At 44.6% G+C, this 19,440-nt stretch overlaps 3 protein-coding genes across 4 annotated transcripts in view; 1 reads left to right on the plus strand and 2 right to left on the minus strand.

Moving 5' to 3' along the window:
- Window positions 1-1,567: 1,567 nt before the first annotated feature.
- Window positions 1,568-5,254, minus strand: LOC137871635 (transmembrane protein 236-like). The gene is made up of 4 exons (XM_068709509.1): window positions 4,616-5,254; window positions 4,322-4,394; window positions 3,454-3,577; window positions 1,568-2,817 (listed from the first exon to the last, which is right to left on the minus strand). Exons 1-4 carry the CDS (start codon window positions 5,011-5,013, stop codon window positions 2,135-2,137), a joined length of 1,278 nt encoding a protein of 425 aa, XP_068565610.1. The 5' UTR covers window positions 5,014-5,254; the 3' UTR covers window positions 1,568-2,134.
- Window positions 5,255-6,497: 1,243 nt separating this feature from the next.
- hacd1 (3-hydroxyacyl-CoA dehydratase 1) lies at window positions 6,498-13,751 on the plus strand. 2 transcript variants are annotated; one of them, XM_068709958.1, is made up of 7 exons: window positions 6,498-6,620; window positions 8,701-8,818; window positions 8,948-8,966; window positions 9,083-9,171; window positions 9,349-9,470; window positions 11,819-11,997; window positions 12,367-13,751. In XM_068709958.1, the coding sequence occupies exons 1-7, from the start codon at window positions 6,502-6,504 to the stop codon at window positions 12,447-12,449; spliced, it is 729 nt and encodes a 242-aa protein (XP_068566059.1). In that variant the 5' UTR covers window positions 6,498-6,501; the 3' UTR covers window positions 12,450-13,751. The 2 variants fall into 2 exon arrangements, with proteins under 2 accessions (XP_068566059.1, XP_068566060.1); XM_068709959.1 differs by lacking the exon at window positions 9,349-9,470.
- A 70-nt stretch (window positions 13,752-13,821) lies between these two features.
- Window positions 13,822-19,440, minus strand: part of LOC137871894 (collectin-12-like) — a 28,090-nt gene continuing 22,471 nt past the window's right edge. The window contains exons 4-10 of the mRNA XM_068709957.1: window positions 17,706-17,792; window positions 16,577-17,620; window positions 15,656-16,153; window positions 15,333-15,469; window positions 15,094-15,203; window positions 14,802-14,947; window positions 13,822-14,702 (exon numbers count right to left, since the gene is read on the minus strand). Coding sequence (XP_068566058.1) covers window positions 14,683-14,702; window positions 14,802-14,947; window positions 15,094-15,203; window positions 15,333-15,469; window positions 15,656-16,153; window positions 16,577-17,620; window positions 17,706-17,792 — 2,042 coding nt within the window. The 3' untranslated portion in view covers window positions 13,822-14,682. The remainder of the gene's footprint in view (window positions 14,703-14,801; window positions 14,948-15,093; window positions 15,204-15,332; window positions 15,470-15,655; window positions 16,154-16,576; window positions 17,621-17,705; window positions 17,793-19,440) is intronic.

Below are 19,440 nucleotides of genomic sequence, written 5' to 3' on the forward strand. Positions count from 1 at the left end.
TGTCTGCAGGGATGCCCAGCAATGGTGCAGACAAATACCTGTGAAATACCTGTCCTTTGTATGGACACAAAGCTGTAGCTAACACTACAAGTTGTGCAGTGTAGCCTAATGAACTGACACCTACTAATGACATCATGTAAAAGTTCTACAAAGATCAACAACTGACCATGCAAATTATGCTTAAAGGTCTTTTAGGCCTCTAGCTCACCAATCATGTAACATTAAGCATATATTAAAAGGGGAATCAACATTTGGAGTTGTATTTAAGTAATGCATACATCATGGCTTTACATTTTCGTCAGACAGGTTTGTATTTTTAAACATTGAAATAAGAAGAACACAGTTGAAAACACAATATTTTTTAACAATAGTTTTTGGCCACATCATCAATATAAATCCAATATTCTCTCTCCTTTTAGCTCTGTTTGGGTTTTCCTAAGGGCGATAACAGGCTCTTCAGCCGCTAAATGCTGAACTATATGTTCACCAGCTAGTTGCAGACTGTTGTTCTTTTGTGCTGGGAAGGTAGTGTACAGTCTGTTTATCAAGGTTTGACAAAAGTGGACCAGAAAACCAAAATAATATTCCAAAACAGACTGAGAAGGGTTGGTCAAACTGAAGGGAACTACAGAATTGGTTGAGACTTCTCTGCTGGTTCTTCCCTATGAGCGACGCCTTTAACAAAACATTTGATCCACTACTGATTAGTGCTGCTTTAACATACATAAACACAGATGATTGTAGAAAAGAGAACTTGTTAATAATGCACACCAATATCAAACAAAGAGATGGGATGTAGCTTACAGAAGAAAACATGCTGAGAGTGTTGGGTGCAGAATGAGCAGAAATGATTGATCAGTCAAAATATGAATCACACAAGATTGAATATCAGTGGGTTCTGGTGAATGAATTCAATCTTCTTACAATAGGCATAGCACAAGAGTCAGTACAAGAGAAATGTCACTTGATTTAAATATTGTCTGGCATATGAGAAATCAGTAAACTAGAGATACAACAGAGTACCACCACCAGATCTCGTGATCATAATGAGCCTCTGATCTGCTGAGCAGTTGGAGCTAAAACAGCTGACGTTAAAATTTCTCAAAAGGATTACGTTTTTTTCATGGAATAGCAGATGAATGCCTCCCGTTAGAAAAACAATGCTGAAGTGTTGTCAGTTCAGCCCTGTGTTGAAAGAAGTGGACTACAAATCCGTCCTCAGTTACACCAACGTCTTTTATCTGCGGGCACAGAGCCAAAGAACAAAAAGTCTTTTCACCCAAGTCTGTGATCGATTTGGTTTGCACCGTTTAAATGAGAATCAATACAAATATTCTGTTTTTTAAATTAAATTAAATGAAAGTATTTTAATTGCAGCGGTTGTACAGGTGTAATGACTCTGGACCATGTAAGGCATGTGAGGAGAATGTTTTGCTGACTAATGACAGGGAACCAGTTCTATTGGGGAGTGGCTGAAAATAATTGGGATAATTTCCAGCGTTAAAGTTTTGAACGGTGTTCAAAAAGATTCTGCATACATGATAAATCACACTACTGAAACTTAAAACATATTTGAATGGTTTTCTTTATTAATCTTACCAAAATATATGTATCAATGATACAAACTCACACTTTGTTTTTCTTCCATGAATATAACTTAGCAAAGAAAAACCTAATATAAACAACATGGATTTATGCTTTTACATATTCACTGCACTTAATGATGGTAGAAAAAAAAAAAAAAGAAAATCGGATATAAAATCTCAAATGACATTACATGTACATTCCCAAAGTGCCATGCATGGTGAGGGGTAGAAAAAGTTGAACAGAAAAGGTAAATAATACGTAACACAACACATAATGTCCTTTATGGGAAAACATTGCCTAAGAGCTCCCTTTTGGCCTGTGAAAAGTACCATCATGCATTTTGACAGAATGTCAAATTGTGTCGCAATTTCAAACTTTGGTTTGGTCGCACCAGCTTTTCTTAAATCCGTCACTTTTAAGTTATTTTTAAGAGCTGGTGCAACCGCCTCCTGAATCCTCCTGGCATCCTTCGGTTCCTGATTGGACCAACCTCTTGCTCCTGCTCTCTGTTTTAATGTTGAAACTGTCTTTGCTTGAAGTGCCGGTCTCAAAAGAACATCCTCTCTGTGTTGAAGACCCTCAGCCTCGTCATGAAGTTGAAATAGACGAAGGCCAGGCAGACCAGCAGGTTCTTCATCAGGTAGAGGACGGGTGTGACGAAGCCGAAGAACGCGACGAGGCCCACGCGCACAAAGAAGAAGGGGAAGTCCTGCAACGCCACCCCGAGTGAGGAAAGCAGGGGGCTGTGGGGCATGACCACCACGCGCAGGCAAGACAGGAAGCTGAAGATGTAGATGGGGAACACCCAGCCCGAGTAGTAGACGACGGGGTGTCCTGCCACCCTCACCATCTCCACTGTATCCATCCAGAACATGAAGCTGTCCACAAACACTTCCGCTCGGGCGTCGCTGGCACACAGGAACCTCAGTGGTCCCGTGTAGGCGTAAGGAGACACGCGGTACGCCGTGGTGCTCGCCGATCGGGAGCTCAGGCCAGAGATGCTAAACGGCCTCCCGGGGTTACCCGGTATCCCCGGGACCGTCCCGTTGGTCTCCGGGCGAGCCCCCGCTCCGTTCTGGTTCCTGTCGTTGTGCTGGTTTGCCGGCATAGGCGATAGCCCAGCTGGCGCGGGCACAGCTGGCCCGGGCACAGCTGGAGTGACAGGCGTTACCTGTTCCACATGTGTGAGGACAGTGGAGGGGATGTCAGCATCCCGCTCCATGTCGTTCGCTGGGGAGAGAAAAGTAAAAGATTATACAGAGCAAAGATGAAATCTGCATCTGCTCATGTTGCTCATCTTCATGTGGTGTTGGAGTTGTTTTAATTAACCAAACATGACAAGAGAAAAATATTCAGCATGATTTTATTTTAAATATTGTTTGGCGAACGAGAAATCAGTATAATAGAGATACAATGTAACACCAATAGAGCTTGTGACAATAATGCAGCCACTGAGGTGCTGAGCAGTTGGAGCCAAAACTTCATGAGACAGCTGATGTTAAAAATTCTCAAAAGGATTGCGTTTTTTCCAAGGAATACCAGATGAACCACGTCAAAACCTTTAGAAAAACAATGCTGTAGTTTTGTCAGCTCAGCACTGTGTTACAAGAAGTGGACTACAATTGTCCTGCTCACTTCCTCAGTTGCCCTCATATCTTTCAACTGCGGGCACAGAGCCAAAGAATGAGAAGTTCAAATTGTTCTGGATGAATTATACAAAGACCTGTTAGCTCCGTTTGTTTTCTCACAGCTCCCGTAATGGAAAGGCGGGGAGGTATCGCTATGGAAGTCGGCGGGGGGAAAGTTCAGGACCTAAAAGCACCTGTTGAGTGATTGGCGTAAACGTGTTCAGAGAGCGGCGCTCACCCTGGCCGGTCAGTCTGCAGTGGCGTATCCTCTCCACAACGTCAATGCAGATGAGAGAGAAGAGGACTAGTGACACGGGGAGCTCCGTGAACATATCGTGTTTCATGTTGTTGTTTATCTGAACCTGGGCAAACAGCCAGAAAATCATTAGTTAAAACACACTAGAGCATTTGACTTAATTACTGACTCACTTCAATATGGAATGTGTTCATTTACCTCAACAATAAAAAGAACCTTTGCACCAAGAATTTACGTCTACATGTCTGATCTCCTCTAGTTCTGGGTTTGTGGGCTAAAAATCACTTGCAGCGCTGGCATTAGGCTGAGTCAGGATTTCATACCAACAGGACACAGAACAAAGCAGACAAGCTGGTCATCTTAGCAGAATTTATGCTTCTTATGTAAAAGACACCAGATAAGCAAGGGCCAAAAGGTCAGCTTGGGCTCTGCAAAAGGGCCACAAAAAACAGCAAATAGGACCTGGGCTGCAGCCAGCCAGGAAGTGAAAATGTGCCTCATGGACAGATGATTTGACAAGGGCCGCTTGGACAGGAAGAGGGACCAAGCTGCTTATCAGTAGCTCCTTATCCATATTCATCCCCCGAGAACCAAAGGGTTCCTCACAAATCATCACCTTTATTTCACTCACAGAGACCTCATGCTGTGATTCCACTCACCCACAACATTTCATATAAATATTTTTCCAAATGTGAAGTTGTGGCGAGTCTTTTGTTTTTAAGTTTCAAGAAGCTTCTTTGTATGGCAGACACAATCATCCAAAAATAACTACAAAAAGGATCAACAATAGCAGTCTGACAGGGGTCAAAGTTCCTGATCAGAGTACAGATGGACTGATGTGATGTTGTACCTCAGAGCTGGCGATGAGAAAGGCAAAGCAGGGTAATGTTGAAAGGATCACATATACGAGGGCCACAGGCCTCCTGATACAAAGACAAAGGAAGGTAAAGAACGTAAGGAAGGAAGATAAAGGGCAGTTCCAGATCAGCCTAGTGCAGGTCCAGACCAGCCTAGTGCAGGTCCAGACCAGCCTAGTGCAGGTCCAGACCAGCCTCAGATGAAACCGCTGGCCAGGTCTCAGTCAGCTGCTGACCATTCACTCTGAGGCCCCTGACATCAGGACAAAAAGGCGGGAGAAACTCACCACTTCTTCCTCCCAATGAGAAACTTCTTCTTCATGAAGACCATATACTTCATGGGCACCCAGACCAGCAGGGCGGTGGAGGTGACGTAGGCGATGGAGGAGGCCACGATCAACCAGTAGGCCGTGCTGCCGTCTCCGGGGGGCCGCGTCAACGTTTTGACCTTCGCTACGATGACGGCGAACCTCTGCATGACGATGAAGAGTGGCACGCACAGGCCCGCAAACTGCAGCACCTCGCACAGGGCGAACTTCAGCGTCCTCCCCGAGCCCATGCTGCGGAGCTCAAAAAAAGAAAAAGAAGGGAGGGAGACGGGGGCTGTTGTCGCAGTGAGGCAACCCCTGTCCCTCTGAGGGCTGGTCAGGCCTCGGACCGGCGCATTGTCTGCCTCCACTAGCATTTTCCACACACCACAGCCGTGGCTCTCTGCTCACCCAACTGCTTACACTGCACTAGGCATTGTGTGCCTCGGTGTGACGGTGATGCGGCTGGCCCTTTACTCTCTTTATACACGGGGTAAAAACAAAAAGGTTGTCTACCTCTGCGCCCTGAGGGACATGCATGTCCTACAGACATCTGGGATGATTTAGTCCTGAAAATGATCCTTCAAAGATTATGAAGCTAAAATCCAGTTTTATCAAATCAGCCACACATGACCTGTATTATTCTGAGCATCTTAAATACATGTAGATTTGCATTAGTTACACCCTATATTCTGCATTTTCCAAAACCAGCAAACACAAGTGGACTTGATAACACCCAGAGAAAAAGCAACATTCATGGCACTTGTGGCTCTTCTCATGTTTAAACATTGCCATCTAGTGGCAAATGCTCTAACTGGACCTGGAACAGAGCATCAGTGGGCTCCTGGAAAGTCTGTGGTGCTACTTGGCGGTGTCGGATGCACCGTTACATAACGCCCCCGAAGGCCTTTGTCATCCAGGAACTACCTACACACATGAGGCCGTCCATACTGTCCATCTTTCTGTAAACGTTTTACCTTTTAAAAGTCCATCAGGTCCGTTGAGCTGTGACTCTATGACGCTGCTAACTTCCGGGAACTATTGAGACGCTCCATGAGCCGCCATTGCTGATTAAGGAAAATAAAATTAAAAAAAATGCCCAATTAACGCGATCAGCACGTGGCAACCAGCCAATCAAATTGAAGCGGGGGTAACAGGTTAATCACCTGTGAGCATGCGCATTGTTGTTTTCTGTTCACAGGTGTAGTCTTTAGCCAGCTCCACCCATAACAATTAAAGCACCATTTCAAAACAATTCAGAAACATAATAAGGGTACGAATCATATACATAATAAATGCTCAACTAATGCATGACTCATGATAACTGTATTCATTTATTAACGCAGGATGTATCACACGTTACTGTTGCTCACTTTTAACACATTAATAAACTATTAAGTACGAGTTTGAATGTAGGAGATTCAGTGCTGCGTAAACTTCCCCTCAACCAACTACAGAGGTAAAGTCCTGCTTTTAAATGAATGCATGATTAGTAATCATATACCTAAATATAATACTATAACACTCCCCGCTCTAGGGGTTATTGTTCTGCATAGCGTACTTTTACTTTTAGTACTTTGAGTAGGCTACATTTTCCTGGTTATGCTTGCATACTAATTAGGCTTAATAGCATCTTCAATACGTTTACCTGTAACAGAGAGCAGCCTATTTCTACACTATAATAACAGTCCCTGGCCCACCGGCAGGCCACGCACTTGTTTGCAGCACTAGTCCCGCGAGAGAGAGAGAGGGGGGGGGGGTGCAGGGATGGATGACCCTGCTGCCCCCCTCCCTCCCTCCCTACCAGCCCCAGCTGTCAGCTCTCTCCCTTGACTTCCCCACCCACCCACCCTGCCCCCGGCACCATGGCGTCCAGCGAGGAGGACGGCACGGTTGAGGAGAAGGAAAACAACAACAAGAAGAGAACGAAAAGCGCCCTCGCTACCGCATGGCTGACTTTCTACAACATCGCCATGACCGCCGGGTACGTGCGTTATATTCCGCCTATTAATAAGAAAAGCCTATAAGTTAGCCGCTCCCTAAAAAACTGTACGCGCGTGTTGCTGTTTATAGGACTGTGCGTCTCCGCAAAGTCCCAAAGTGCCTGTTCAGCTCGCTCAATTTAGCGGCTCGTGACAGTTTGGGGGGAACTTGAGTGAACGATTTGATATTTGAAAAATATATAGAAATATACGTGTTTGGGCTATTTTGTGTGAGTGTTGGAAAAATGAATGAATCGTGTTGGGTTGAAGTGACAGGCTCGCGCTGCAGCCGTGTCCAAATAGGGCTGACTGCACTGGGGTGTCAGCGCGAGGGCCTCAGCGCGTCCGACAGTTGCAGTGATAAGTATAGCCGGAGCGCGCTGACACTGGAGCTCAGGTCCGGGACACTGAAATGCTCAATGGGCAGATTTTTTATTTTTAATAATAACAACATAATATTTGTGACTATCAAACAGAGCACGTTGTTTTATAAACTGTCCAGATGGGAATCAATACTCATGTCACTTATCAATGGGTCTATATCAACAGATATAGCTTCTATATCTAGAAATACTCCGTTACAAGTAAAAGTCCTGCATTCAAAATGCCACTTACAGTATCTAAAAGTATCAGGAAAGTGTACTAACGTGAGATAAGATGATACTTTATTAATACTTTATTATCAGTAGAAGTACAAACAAGTACAATAAATACAACTATGAATACAATACGATCGGATTAAGTGGTTGGATACACATTATTGCACATATGAGGTAGAGTATTTATATTGCACATACATACATTGATACTGATGTTGCACATGAATGAATGAATGAATGAATGAATGAGTGATTTGCCGGGTTTTCTGTGCGGTCTATTGGGAGCAGTGTTGGTTGTGCAGTCTGATAGTATTTAAGTATATTGAAGTATTAAAAGTAAAAGCACTCAATGCAGGGACGTGACCCAGTTATACTCTTATATAAGCATGCATTAATGTAAAAACTGGATTTTACTGTTACTGTCTGCTTTGTAAAAGACTGCATCGTATGATTATAGTCAGTATTATCATCAGCGGTATTTGTACACACTGTTGTGTAGTTTGATTTATAACAAAGAATCATGTTTTATAGGCTGTTAGTTTGTTTTGTGTACAAGTATTTGTAGCTGAATTGTAGCCTAGTGGAGCAGTAGTATAAACTAAGAGAAAATGGAACGTAAAAGTACCTCAATTTGAACTTAAGTACATTACTTTATTATAATGGCCATGATACAGAATACAATGCAGTAGAGCAGCCCACATTTAAAGTATCCAATTAGAGCTAAAATAATAAGTTGATTAGTCATTGTTTTAAAGCAAAAAATGACATGCCTGTTTGTTTCAATGCTTTCCGAATGTTTTGAACACCTGGGTTACATTTTGGCAGTATTTCTTATGGGATACATATAAACACACAAGTTCAAGAGCAGTCCCAACAGTTTAGCTGCCTTTATAAATACATATGCATTGGCTTATGTGAAAGGGTTGACATGTTATTCATTAAGGAGAATTTTAGAGGAAGTGTGAATCATTTAAGTTAAGTCAAATGTTTTAATTTGAAACTGTTGTGCAAATGTTCCGTGTTATGAAATCTTTTCAGCTGCCGTTCTTTTGACCAACGTACTACAGTTGAAACATTCTGTCCGAGTGTCTAAACATCATGTGTTATCGAGTCAGTCGTCAACTGTAAATATCTATTGTCACTGTGGGGACACTACAAGATGTAAAATGTCCTCATGTGGCGTTGAAAGGTGCACAGGATACCTGGTTTGTCCTGGTCTTAAGTCTCCATACTGAAGCTATAACATACTCATGTGTGGGAGTCTGATGTGGATTGTTTTGTAACGGAGCTGTGAGAAGATGCAGTAGCTGCAGCTTTTGGTTTCAAAGTACACGCAGCGCTGAATAACATGATTTTTACATTCTTTCATATTCTCTCTTATCAAGACTGGGATACAGGACGCTATGGACAAACTCTTACACCATTCATCTCACACTAAGTGGTGCCGTTATGTTGCCTAATGTTTCGTTTTTTGTTTCTGCAGGTGGCTGGTTTTGGCGATGGCAATGATGCGCTTCTACATCCAGAAAGGCACACGCAAGGGCCTGTACAGAAGTATAGCACGAACACTCAAGTTTTTCCAGACCTTCGCATTAGTCGAGGTGAGAGTACGAGTGGAGTAGCGTTCGCTGTCACTTGCACGGCTGCGCAGTCGTAGAATCACCTGATGAAACACATTTTAAATATGCAGTTCAGAGAAATACCTGATATTTATGCATCTCGTCTTGCAGGTGGGACATTGTGCCTTCGGTATGTGATGATTTTTGTTACGACTTATGTTTTAATGTAAACAGATTGACATTTACGTGCCGACATCTCTGCAGCTGTAAACTTGTTTTCTTCTTCTCTCTCCTGCGGCGCTGCAGGGATTGTGAGGACTTCTGTGATTGTTACTGGGGTGCAAGTGTGTTCACGGATTTTCATGGTTTGGTTCATCACCAACAGCATCAGACAGGTGAGGAACCGACACTCTGCTGCTGCCAAGGGGTTTCATTTAGTCACACAAACCAATGAGGAGCAGCATCGTTTTACTGTTCTCTTCTATACTGTCTGTGTGACGGACGCGCACAAGAATTACTGTATAATATAATCGTATACCCACACATACTTGCCTGTCTCTTTTTAAATGAAGATCCAGAATGAAGAAAGCGTAATCCTATTCCTGGTTGTGTGGACGATGACAGAGATTACCAGATATTCCTACTACACATTCAACCTGCTCCACCACCTGCCGTACTTCATCAAATGGGCCAGGTGGAGATGCCGTATTTCAATGAGCTTGAACTGTCGGTTCAGTGTCAGACATTGTTGTCTAAGCATGCCGGTCACTGATCTGGCTATTTTCCCCCCCTCTGGCATGCCCCCTTTAAACCGGCTTTACATCAGGAAGTAGTGCAGCCGTGTGTGTGTGTGTGTGTGTGTGTGTGTGTGTGTGTGTGTGTGTGTGTGTGTGTGTGTGTGTGTGTGTGTGTATTAAGTATCACCTGGCTCACACAGAGAGGTGAAGCATGTGTGTGTTTATTGATTAGCACCTCGTTAGCCATTGTCTTGTCAATGAAGGGTGAACTAACTGCTCACGTTGTGCTCCGACAGCACTGGTGATCCAAAACGAAGGCCACAGAAGACTTTTAATAATTTTAGAATCTAATATTTAAAAAATATCTATTCAAAACAAGTATTTACTGTAACCTGCTGTAAAAATAATTCTCACAAGGATAGCAATCCAAAAACCGTTGTTTCAAATCCAAATCTCTAACTATCAACACAGAAAATGTTTAATTGAACCCGCTGTCGTGATCATCAGTGAAACGTGATGACGATCGCCACATTTCTCGGCTCTGGAGTGACATAACGCCGGCCTACTACTGTACGAAGAGCTCCGGTGACGTGGCAGCGGCCTCTCCGCTACAGTAGCTCCGCTGAAATCGGAGTTGTTGGCAGGAACGTCAGCTGTACACATTGATAGCTGTCCAACACGCAGGCTCTGCATCTCACGGCCAAAGAGATCTGGCTTCAGAAAACAGTGAGGTTTGGGTGTCACGTCAGTGCGAGGTGACACGTCTCTGCAGACAGAAGGTTCGGCAGAAGAATGAGATCTGTTTTTCTCTGCTACTTCAGTGTCTCATATGATTGTCAGTTTTTCTGTTGTCGCTCTTTTGTTTTGGGCTTTGATTCTGGTGTGTTGGATGCCACTCTCACCCCCTCCCCCCCGCCCTTCACGGCTTTTCTTTAAAGCATGGAGGAGACGCCAGGCCCCCGGAGAGCAGCTCATGTTCAGCTGCTCATGTTTTTAAGACCATCTGTTTTGGTCATGGAATGTTCGCCCAACATTTCTCTCACATCCGCCGAGACGCTCCCCCGAGCCTTTGCTGTGGTCTCCGCTGAACTCAGAGCCCTGAGTCATGGCATATACTGTACTACAGAGGGATGCGGGCTGAGTCACACTTATGTGAAGTGACAGGCAGTTGTAGCGGAAAGCCAAGAAGATGACAGTCTGTTAATGAAGCGCAGCTGTATTCTGAAGTAGATGATTTTATGACGAATATGGATCATTTTTTGACGTGGCATTCCCAGATTTGTTTAATAAGTAATATAAGTAAAGCCAACTTCTGCTGAATTATTCCTACCTATTGATGTTTGTAATTATTGGCAATGAAACACTGGTTTTCATCCGATCATGTGGTCTGTATGCCGAGGAAGCAAAAGCATATTCATTTTAATCAACCATTTAGTGCACTTGACAGTTGTCAAAAGGCACAAATTGCAGCCGCAACCAGATCCTGATGCTTTGACCACTCGTCACATCTGCACAAGGCAGCAGGCAGGACAACAGAGTAGGGCCCAAACGCAGACGGGAAGCAGTACGATGATTAAAAAGTGATTTTAATCAAGAAAACGTCCAAACAAAAACGTACACAGGAGGTGAGGCAATCAGAAGATCCACAAGTGAAAGTCTGTAAACTACCAAAGTCCAGAAGTGAGCAACATGACAAACAACGTAGCAGGCAAACCGACAACCAACAAACTGTAGACTTTGCTCCTATATATGTATATTAAATTCAAAACAACAGGAGTTGCATCGAGGCATTTACAAATAGACATTAGGGAGTTGGTCCCCTTCTTCTATATTCTACATTCTACTTAACTTCTTCTCTCTCTCAGCTCCTCATCGATGGAATGACTTTGAGATATACATTTGATAAATCACAACTTCGTCTTCTGCATGCGTTACTAAAAACATATACACATGTTAAATACTTTATATATGAGACCAAATATAATGCATATAGTTAATTGGTTAATCTCGTTGTTTTCATTTCCTCTCATCGGTAAAACAAACAGAACGTATGCGAGCCTTTCATATTCAATTCAATGCTATAAGTAGGCTATGATCTTCAGAACAATACAAACGTTCTGGCTCCCCCATGTGGCTCCAAGGTGTACTGCAGATAGACACGTGGAAGAAATACTGCGACCCTTATAACATCTTTACATTAGTTTTAGTGTAGATTGTGTGTTTAGACATCTAAGCATGCGAGTGTTTTAACATCCACAGACTTTGCTGCAGGTGTGTGTGACCTCGTTCATCCTTTCCCTCCCAGATACAACCTCTTCATCGTCTTGTATCCCCTGGGAGTCGCCGGAGAACTGCTGACCATTTACGCCGCCCTGCCGTTCGTACGCAGATCTGGAATGTACTCCATGAGGCTCCCCAACAAGTACAACGTGTCGTTCGACTACTACTACTGCCTCATCGTTTTCATGTTGTCCTACATCCCACGTAAGGAGCATTTCTACTCCCACACCACACGTTACGGTAAAACATGTAAAGGAGGATGAACCCCCGGACAGATGGGGACTCACCTGTGCATCTTCTGCTCCACGAGACTTCACAGATAGCTTCTCTCGTCTCTTGTAGTATTGTGACGGCATTTCAAAGGGTGTAGTATCCCACAAGGCCTGCACTGAGAGACTGAAATGTGATGTTCATGATTATTAATTCTAACGGAGCCTTTTAATATCTTAGGATGAGTCATTAACACAGCCTGTGTTGGATTATCAAAGTGATAAGAATGAAGAACCAGAGTAGACTGTGACATACAGAGCAGTGATGAGAGAAGTACTGACAGGTCCGGTTTATTTTCCCCAGTGTTTCCTCAGCTCTTCTTCCACATGCTGCGGCAGAGGAGGAGGGTGCTCCACGGGGAGGTCATAGTGGAGAAGGATGACTAGACAAGCCACCACCTCATGCCTTCGTTTGAGCCAGCCTGCCTCCACCACCACAGCCCGCCCCCCCCCCCCCCCACACTCCACCTCCACCTCATCTTTAGCACCGTCGGCCGTTACATTCTTCATCGCACGGGACCGCACAGATGACGACCTGTCCGACGAGAGTGACAATCAGGAAGAAAGGAGCTCACCAGTACTGATAATAATAGCTGATCCTAAGTCTGCGCAGGATTAATTCCTATCTGAGTGGTAATATTGGAATCATGTTTACAGTCCCAGTGTCGCCGGAGCTTGAGACAGAAGCCTGACGTTGAGTCCTTTATTCGCTTAACTTCGCACCTTGTTGCACTGAAAAAACACGAGCCCCAGCAGAGTCACAACGCCCGTCTGAAGGAGTGAAAGCAGAACCAGAGGCTTCCAGGGAAATGTGAAATGAAACACGGGAGGAAGATTGAAAGTTGCGTCTCCTGAGTTCATCCTAAACTTCACCCCCTCCCCTCCCCTCACCCCCCCAACCGACCCAATTGGCAGTTGTATTAATTTTTTTAAAGTGTATTCCACCAAAAGAGATTTTATACAGAACACGGTTCAAAAAGAGAACATATTCATAGCTCTATCATACCTCAACAATAAATCTACATTTAGACAATATGCTGCTTCTTTTGTGTACGTTTGTAAATGATGCAATGTGAAATGAGCGATTAATAGTGAGCATATTTCTTAAAGATAATATATTCACAGAACTGTGTCACTTAGAGCAAGCACAGCTCAAACTTAACACTTTGTCTGCTTGGCGCCTGCATTCTTCTGTGTTGCTTTGATGTTTACTTTGTCAAATTCATTTACAAGAGTGCATCTTAAACAAAGTCTGCGTCTTCAAAAAGCAGCAGCTTATCGAGAGGCCGTAGATGAGACTCCAATTCAGATTTTTTTGTGAGCACTCGCAGTCTTCAGTCGCTGTTGTGTTTGTTTTTTAACATAAAGAATCTGATGTGCGTGTTGATAGAAAGGTGGCTCGGTTCCCTCCTACTAAAGGTGCTACTGTAGGATCATCTCTGTCTTCTGTGCAGCTGAAGGAGAGACTGTTCGGAGGTGACCTGAAGCAGAGAACAGGATGTGAAATGTTGCATAGCCCATGGTTATTGAAGAAAAATCAACATTTTGCTATAATCTGGGTTAGAGAGGACGGAAAACAATCAAAGTCAATGTCACAAAAGTCTCTGGAAAAATAACTTTTCAAGAACAAAACAATAGAAATGTGAAAATATCTTTTTGTGCAAAATCAATAAACTAAATTCTACAATACCGCGTCCGATACCAGGTTTGTTTATCTGGATCTGCATCAAAATGTAGAAATAAGACAAATACAAACATCTTCTGGGTTTTTACATATTTATTTGTGAGTGTCTCCTTCATCGTTGAAGTGTTGTTTAAACTCAAGTGTTTTTTCTTAACAGGAAACAGTACCTGAGTGCAGAAAATGGCACATTTTATATTTGTAGGTAGGATGCACAGATTTATATTCATAAACACATGTACGTCTGTAAAAGTGAAAAATAAACCTCATAATCACAAAATACTGCATCGTGCGTAGAGTATTAAACTGTAAACGTGCAGACTTGAACAAAAACTCAAGCTGATTGTGACATTTTTCCGCATTTATGTGTAAATATTTGCTTCTACTCGTATAAATGGAAATGCTATAAAGACATTCATGAGGTTAGATAACAGGTTCCTCAAAGATAGCATATCAGCGACACTTATTCAGCGCATCATTTTTGCACCTTTTTCATTTTAAGACAATTACATGTTATGAAAAGCACGGCGGTAAGTCCACTCGGCTTCATCGAATTTAGAATTTCCTACAAAACTTGCATAATGAAAATATACATTCAGATATTCAGTTGCACGTGGAATACAGTTGTATAAAATGGATTTCAAATTACCATAAAAATATTTATATATATATATAAATCAGTTGGTGATTTGGCACTTTGGAAAATAAAAGCCCTCCCTCTGTGATTGCCCTGCTGTATTGCACTTGCTGGTGATGTTGCACTGGGTTCATCTCCTCAGCGTCGGACAGACGTTTGCTGCTGCAGCCCCGGGCTCATTTCAAAATTGTCCCGTTTTGCTCTTTCCGTACGGACTCTCAATGTGCCGTGCCGGTGGACCAGTGCCACATGGGGGGGGGGGGAGTCTAGCTGCTCACTGCAAGCTCCCTCTCAAGACGTCGCTACGACCCAGGCGATCTCGCTGCAGAGAAACGGACAGATGATATGATATTAGGACGCCTGTGAGGAAATCGGCACTCGTGACATTTGGGGATGCAAAAGAAGACGACAACAGACGTACATGTCTCCATTTCCTTCTCACAGATGTAGCTTATGAGATCTTCACAGAAGAAATCGTTCCACAAGCCTTCGTGGATGAGTCCCGCACAGTCTTCTCCCATCTCGTGCCCGTGGCCCCAGTCGTCAGGCTGCCCGGGCTTCCACTTCCTGCAGGCAAACAACAGGGGGCGACCACACATTACATTTACAGGTTCTTCTCTAAGAGTCTATCCTATCTGAAACCGACTATCCAGCAGGAACGGCAGCTGCTTTCATTCAAGGTAAGGCGTTCCCTATGGACAACTAATACTGACGTGAAAGCGGGTTCGGTGCCGTCCAGCCAACGCCAGACGCTCTCCTCCTCCCTGTCGGTCAGACCCATCCAGAAGTAGCCCTTTCCAACGGTCTGCTTCTTCAGCCATTTCTGAGATCACACAAGGACAGAAAAAAAATCACAACTGAGAAGTCACTGCACACGTGACTGAGCAATGGCGACCGTCCCTTCCAGCACACAGTGATTTTAGGGCTAAAGATAACACTCGTAGCTAGTCACCAGTTCCTCCATATCGTTGATGATCAACAGTGAGGCGGACGTTGATTCACAGGTTGCCTTTGCGTCATCAAAACTGTGCAGGTCTTTGGAGAAAAAGTAGCACTTGTCTCTGTAGTTGACCCATTCCACAGGGCATCCTGCAAAACACAAGAGTCAAATCTACCATGTTATTTTCATCATAGTAGTCACCATAGTGGTCAACCTTTTTCCAGGTTTTCCTGGTCCAGGACGCGTGGAAACCCTGATTGATAGCTGGTTCAGTTCCCTTCAGGATCTCATGAGTTGAGAAACATTTAAACTAGTGATAAGACTTAAAGTCGCACCTGGGGCCCAAAGAGTCGGAGGTGCTGCCTCATCATGCAGAGACACAGGGCCAATAGGAAGTCCTGGAGCCTCAATGGGGATCCCTGGCTGTCCCGGTGATCCTGCTGGCCCCGGGGGCCCCACTGGTCCCGGCAGTCCCCTTGGACCCTGCTCACCAGCTGGCCCCATTGCGCCTCTGATACCCGGTGGGCCCTGTGCCCCCTGAGGACCAGGCTGTCCATCTCTTCCAGGCAGACCGGCAGTACCTGGCTCTCCTTTAGCACCAGAAGGTCCGGCCCTTCCTCCTGATCCTCGGGAGCCCTTGGATCCGGGGCTGCCAGGTACGCCAGGCAGTCCTTTTATCCCTGGCAGACCTTGTGGTCCTGGGTAACCCTGCTCTCCTCTGGATCCTCGTATCCCTGGACCACCCTTTTCCCCTTTCTCTCCCTTCTGACCAGGCTGACCAGATGGTCCCTGAGGTCCTTTGTCCCCTCTTGGCCCTCTTGGACCAGGGGGACCTGAAAAATAAAATTTACTGTAAGCAAGTGAAATACACATTTAAAGTATTTTCTCTTCTTCAAAAGAATTGATGACAAAAAATGCTTCTTTGCTTTCTTTCTGAAAAGATTGATAGCACAGCTACAGCTAGCAGCTAGTAGTTAGTTAGCTTATCTTAAATGTTTGGCACATGACCGAAGGAAACAACTACTTTTCTCTTTGACGCTTCTTGTGCAGATCACCAAAAAAAGTATAACACTTTAGACAGAGCCACGCTAGCTGTTTCCACCCGTTTCCAGTCTTTGTGCTAAAGTAAGCTGACACTCTGCTGACTGTATATCGTGCAGATTGATCTTCTCGTCTAAGTCTAAGAATAAGCTGATTTGCTTAACTTAAAACAATCATTTCATTAGTACAACACTCTGCAGCCACACATCCCTCACCCTGTAAAATGGTGAAGTTGGTTATTAGCTGTGAGTGCTTGGTGTCCACCAGCTTCATCTCCTCCATGACAATAGAGAGGCTGGTGACCTCCTTGTCCACACGCGCTGCCAGCACTTCCTGCTGGGACCTCAGACCTGCCGCATCTGTCCTCACATCGGTCACGCTGCTGTTGAGGTTCACCAAGAAGTCAGAGTGACGGCCGACGGTCTCGGAACAAGTGCGCAAGTCGTTCAGGTTGAGGTTGATGGCCCCCAGGAGCTGCGTGGTGAAGCTGATGTTGCCGGTCACCCGGTCCATGCTCTGCTCGGACTCATCCAGCCGCACCTCAAGCTGGTCAAACTTGTCAGACGTGAGGTTGTCAAAGTCCCTCTGCTCGTCCAAGATCTCCCTCAGGCGCTGGTCGTGGGCATCAGCCAAGCTGCTGGTCTTCTGGAGCTGGTTGGCCACGAGAGCAAGCTGTGATCCCACCTCCTCCAGGCTGTCGTTGTTGGCTTTCGCAAGAGCTGAGGCATTACTGGCCACGACCTGCAGGTTTTCTACCTTACTACGAAGCCAATCAGTGTCGGACCGCGTCTGTCGGGCCATCTGCTCGAGGCTCTGAAAGTCATTGCGCATTTTCTGGATGGCCTGACTGGTGTCATCCACCGAGCGCTGCAGAACGGCGATGAGGCCTCTCTGCTGGGCTTGGGTGAAGTTGAGGCTGCTGATGCTGAGCAGTGCCTGGTCCTGCAGTTTCACCTGCTGCTGGAGTTCTCTCTGCAGCCAGGCCGTGTCCTCCTGCAGACCCCCAATCATGCCGCCGTAAGACTGCAGGGTGCCATTTACAGAGTGCAAGTTGGCCGTGTTGCTTTCCAGCCGTCCCTGAACGGAGCCCTGGCTGTTCTGAATGTCTGAGCCAACGTTCTGCAGCTGAGTCAGCTTAACTTGATCACTGTGGATGCGTTCCTCCACCGCTGACAGCTGCCTCTGGAGAGTCCAGATGTTGTTCTTGAAAGTCTCGATCTCTGTAGTGGTATTCTCCGACTTCTCGCCTGCTTGATCATCTGACGGCGGAGATTTGCACAATAAATTACTACAAACGTTCTGAAGCTTTTACTACAATTTAAACCCAGACACTTGGACACTTACCAAGCTTTTTCAAATCAGTCTCAACAGCAACTATCTTTCCTCCATAGTTTGCAATACCTTCAGACACGCTGTCAACTCTTTGCACCACTGGAAGACAAACAGGAGAGGTAGGACAAAGGTTAGTGTCATTGCCTCATCACAGGCTCCGTGCTTTATTAAGAGACCAGAATTGCCTGCAACCACAGACATCATATATAAAAGGGATCAGAAAGGAAACCACTGACTATAAGAGATGTGTCTACATGTCTTGTAGGCATGTAATAATGCTGGACTCGATTAATGTAATCTCTTGGGTTAGGCCAGATTTAGAGTGTGGCAGGGAGACGTAGAGACGGAATTTTGGAGTTGGAGCGCAACTCAATTTTGAGTGAGAGACAGAAAAAAGGTAGGCAGTGCGAAAGAGACAGAAGGAGGCAGGAAGAGACGATGATTCAGCAGAGATGGAGTGGGTGGTCAATGATAGACACCGAGGACGGAGGTGCATGGGGAGACATTGGCGAGGGCCCTAGGGGACAGGAAGTGACCTGGGGGGGGTACTTCAGTAAACAGACGGATCAAAGACAGCCCAGAGGAGACAGACGCTGTGGCAGGGAGGCTCTTCACGCCCCCACAGGCGACACCAGCGTTCATTTCCTCTGGAATGTGTCTGGGATTCCAGGGAGTCAGCCCACTTCTACCACCAGCCTCGCCAGGGGGACACATCCTCCAACTGGGAACTGCATGGACTCCTCTGCTGGGAAGCTGCATCCCAAATGTTTGCTCCCAACAGTTAAGACAACAGTTCAGTCCCAAGGCTTTGAATAGCACAGACAAGATGGCTTCAAATCCATCCATCCCTCCAAATAGGGACACAGGTAAAGCCTTTTAGTCATGGCCCGATTAGCACTAATAATGTCCTTAAATATGTGATATAACAGCCACTAGTTCATATCCTCTGTATATTAAACTTAAAGCAAAACTTGGACATTTATTTTTTTTCTTGCTGAGAGTTACACGAGAAGATTGATACAACTCTCATGTCATAAAAAAGCGACACATTATGGTTCTACAGTGCTGAGAGGCTCGCCGTCTACCTCTGTTTTCAGTATTTACGCTATGCTAAGCTAACTATTTTCTGGCTCACCCTGGCTTTATATTTACCATAAAGATATGAGACTTATTAACATATTAATCATAAATAAATCTCTGCAAGAAAGCAAATTAGCATAATTTTCAAAATGACAAAGTTTCCTTTAGATTTAAGACTTCAAAATAAAATAATTATTTGTGAGTAGAAAATATATTTTACTGTTGTGATAAAATGTACTCTTGTGTAATAGACATTGAGAATCTGCAAAAGCTGTTTTATTGTTCCCTTTCTCTTCCTTCTTCGACATCCTTGAGACAGATAAATAAAACAAAAATAATACAAATATTCTCAGAATACCAAATTATTTTTAGCTATGAGAGAAAATGGACAGGAAATGTTCCACACATCAAACTAAATAGGACACGTTTCCAGACACAGAATGTACAGTTCAGCATCGCAGCGCACAAAAGACACTTTGACTTCACGTTCACAGACTGAACCATTGCTTCTTTCACAACACTCACATGTGCACCAGCCTGGAAACTGAAACTAAAACAAGCAGACTCCCACATAGAGACAGTTCTGGGTCTTTTCCACATGTTCTGTTCGTGTACTGGCCCCCAGGGAGCCTCATTGCATCACACTGTGGCAAATCTAACCATAAAA

The sequence above is a fragment of the Cebidichthys violaceus genome, unplaced genomic scaffold, assembly GCF_023349555.1.
Source record: "Cebidichthys violaceus isolate CVI_PGR_0920_01 unplaced genomic scaffold, fCebVio1.0.p SCAF_15, whole genome shotgun sequence".
Classification (NCBI taxonomy): domain Eukaryota; kingdom Metazoa; phylum Chordata; class Actinopteri; order Perciformes; family Stichaeidae; genus Cebidichthys; species Cebidichthys violaceus.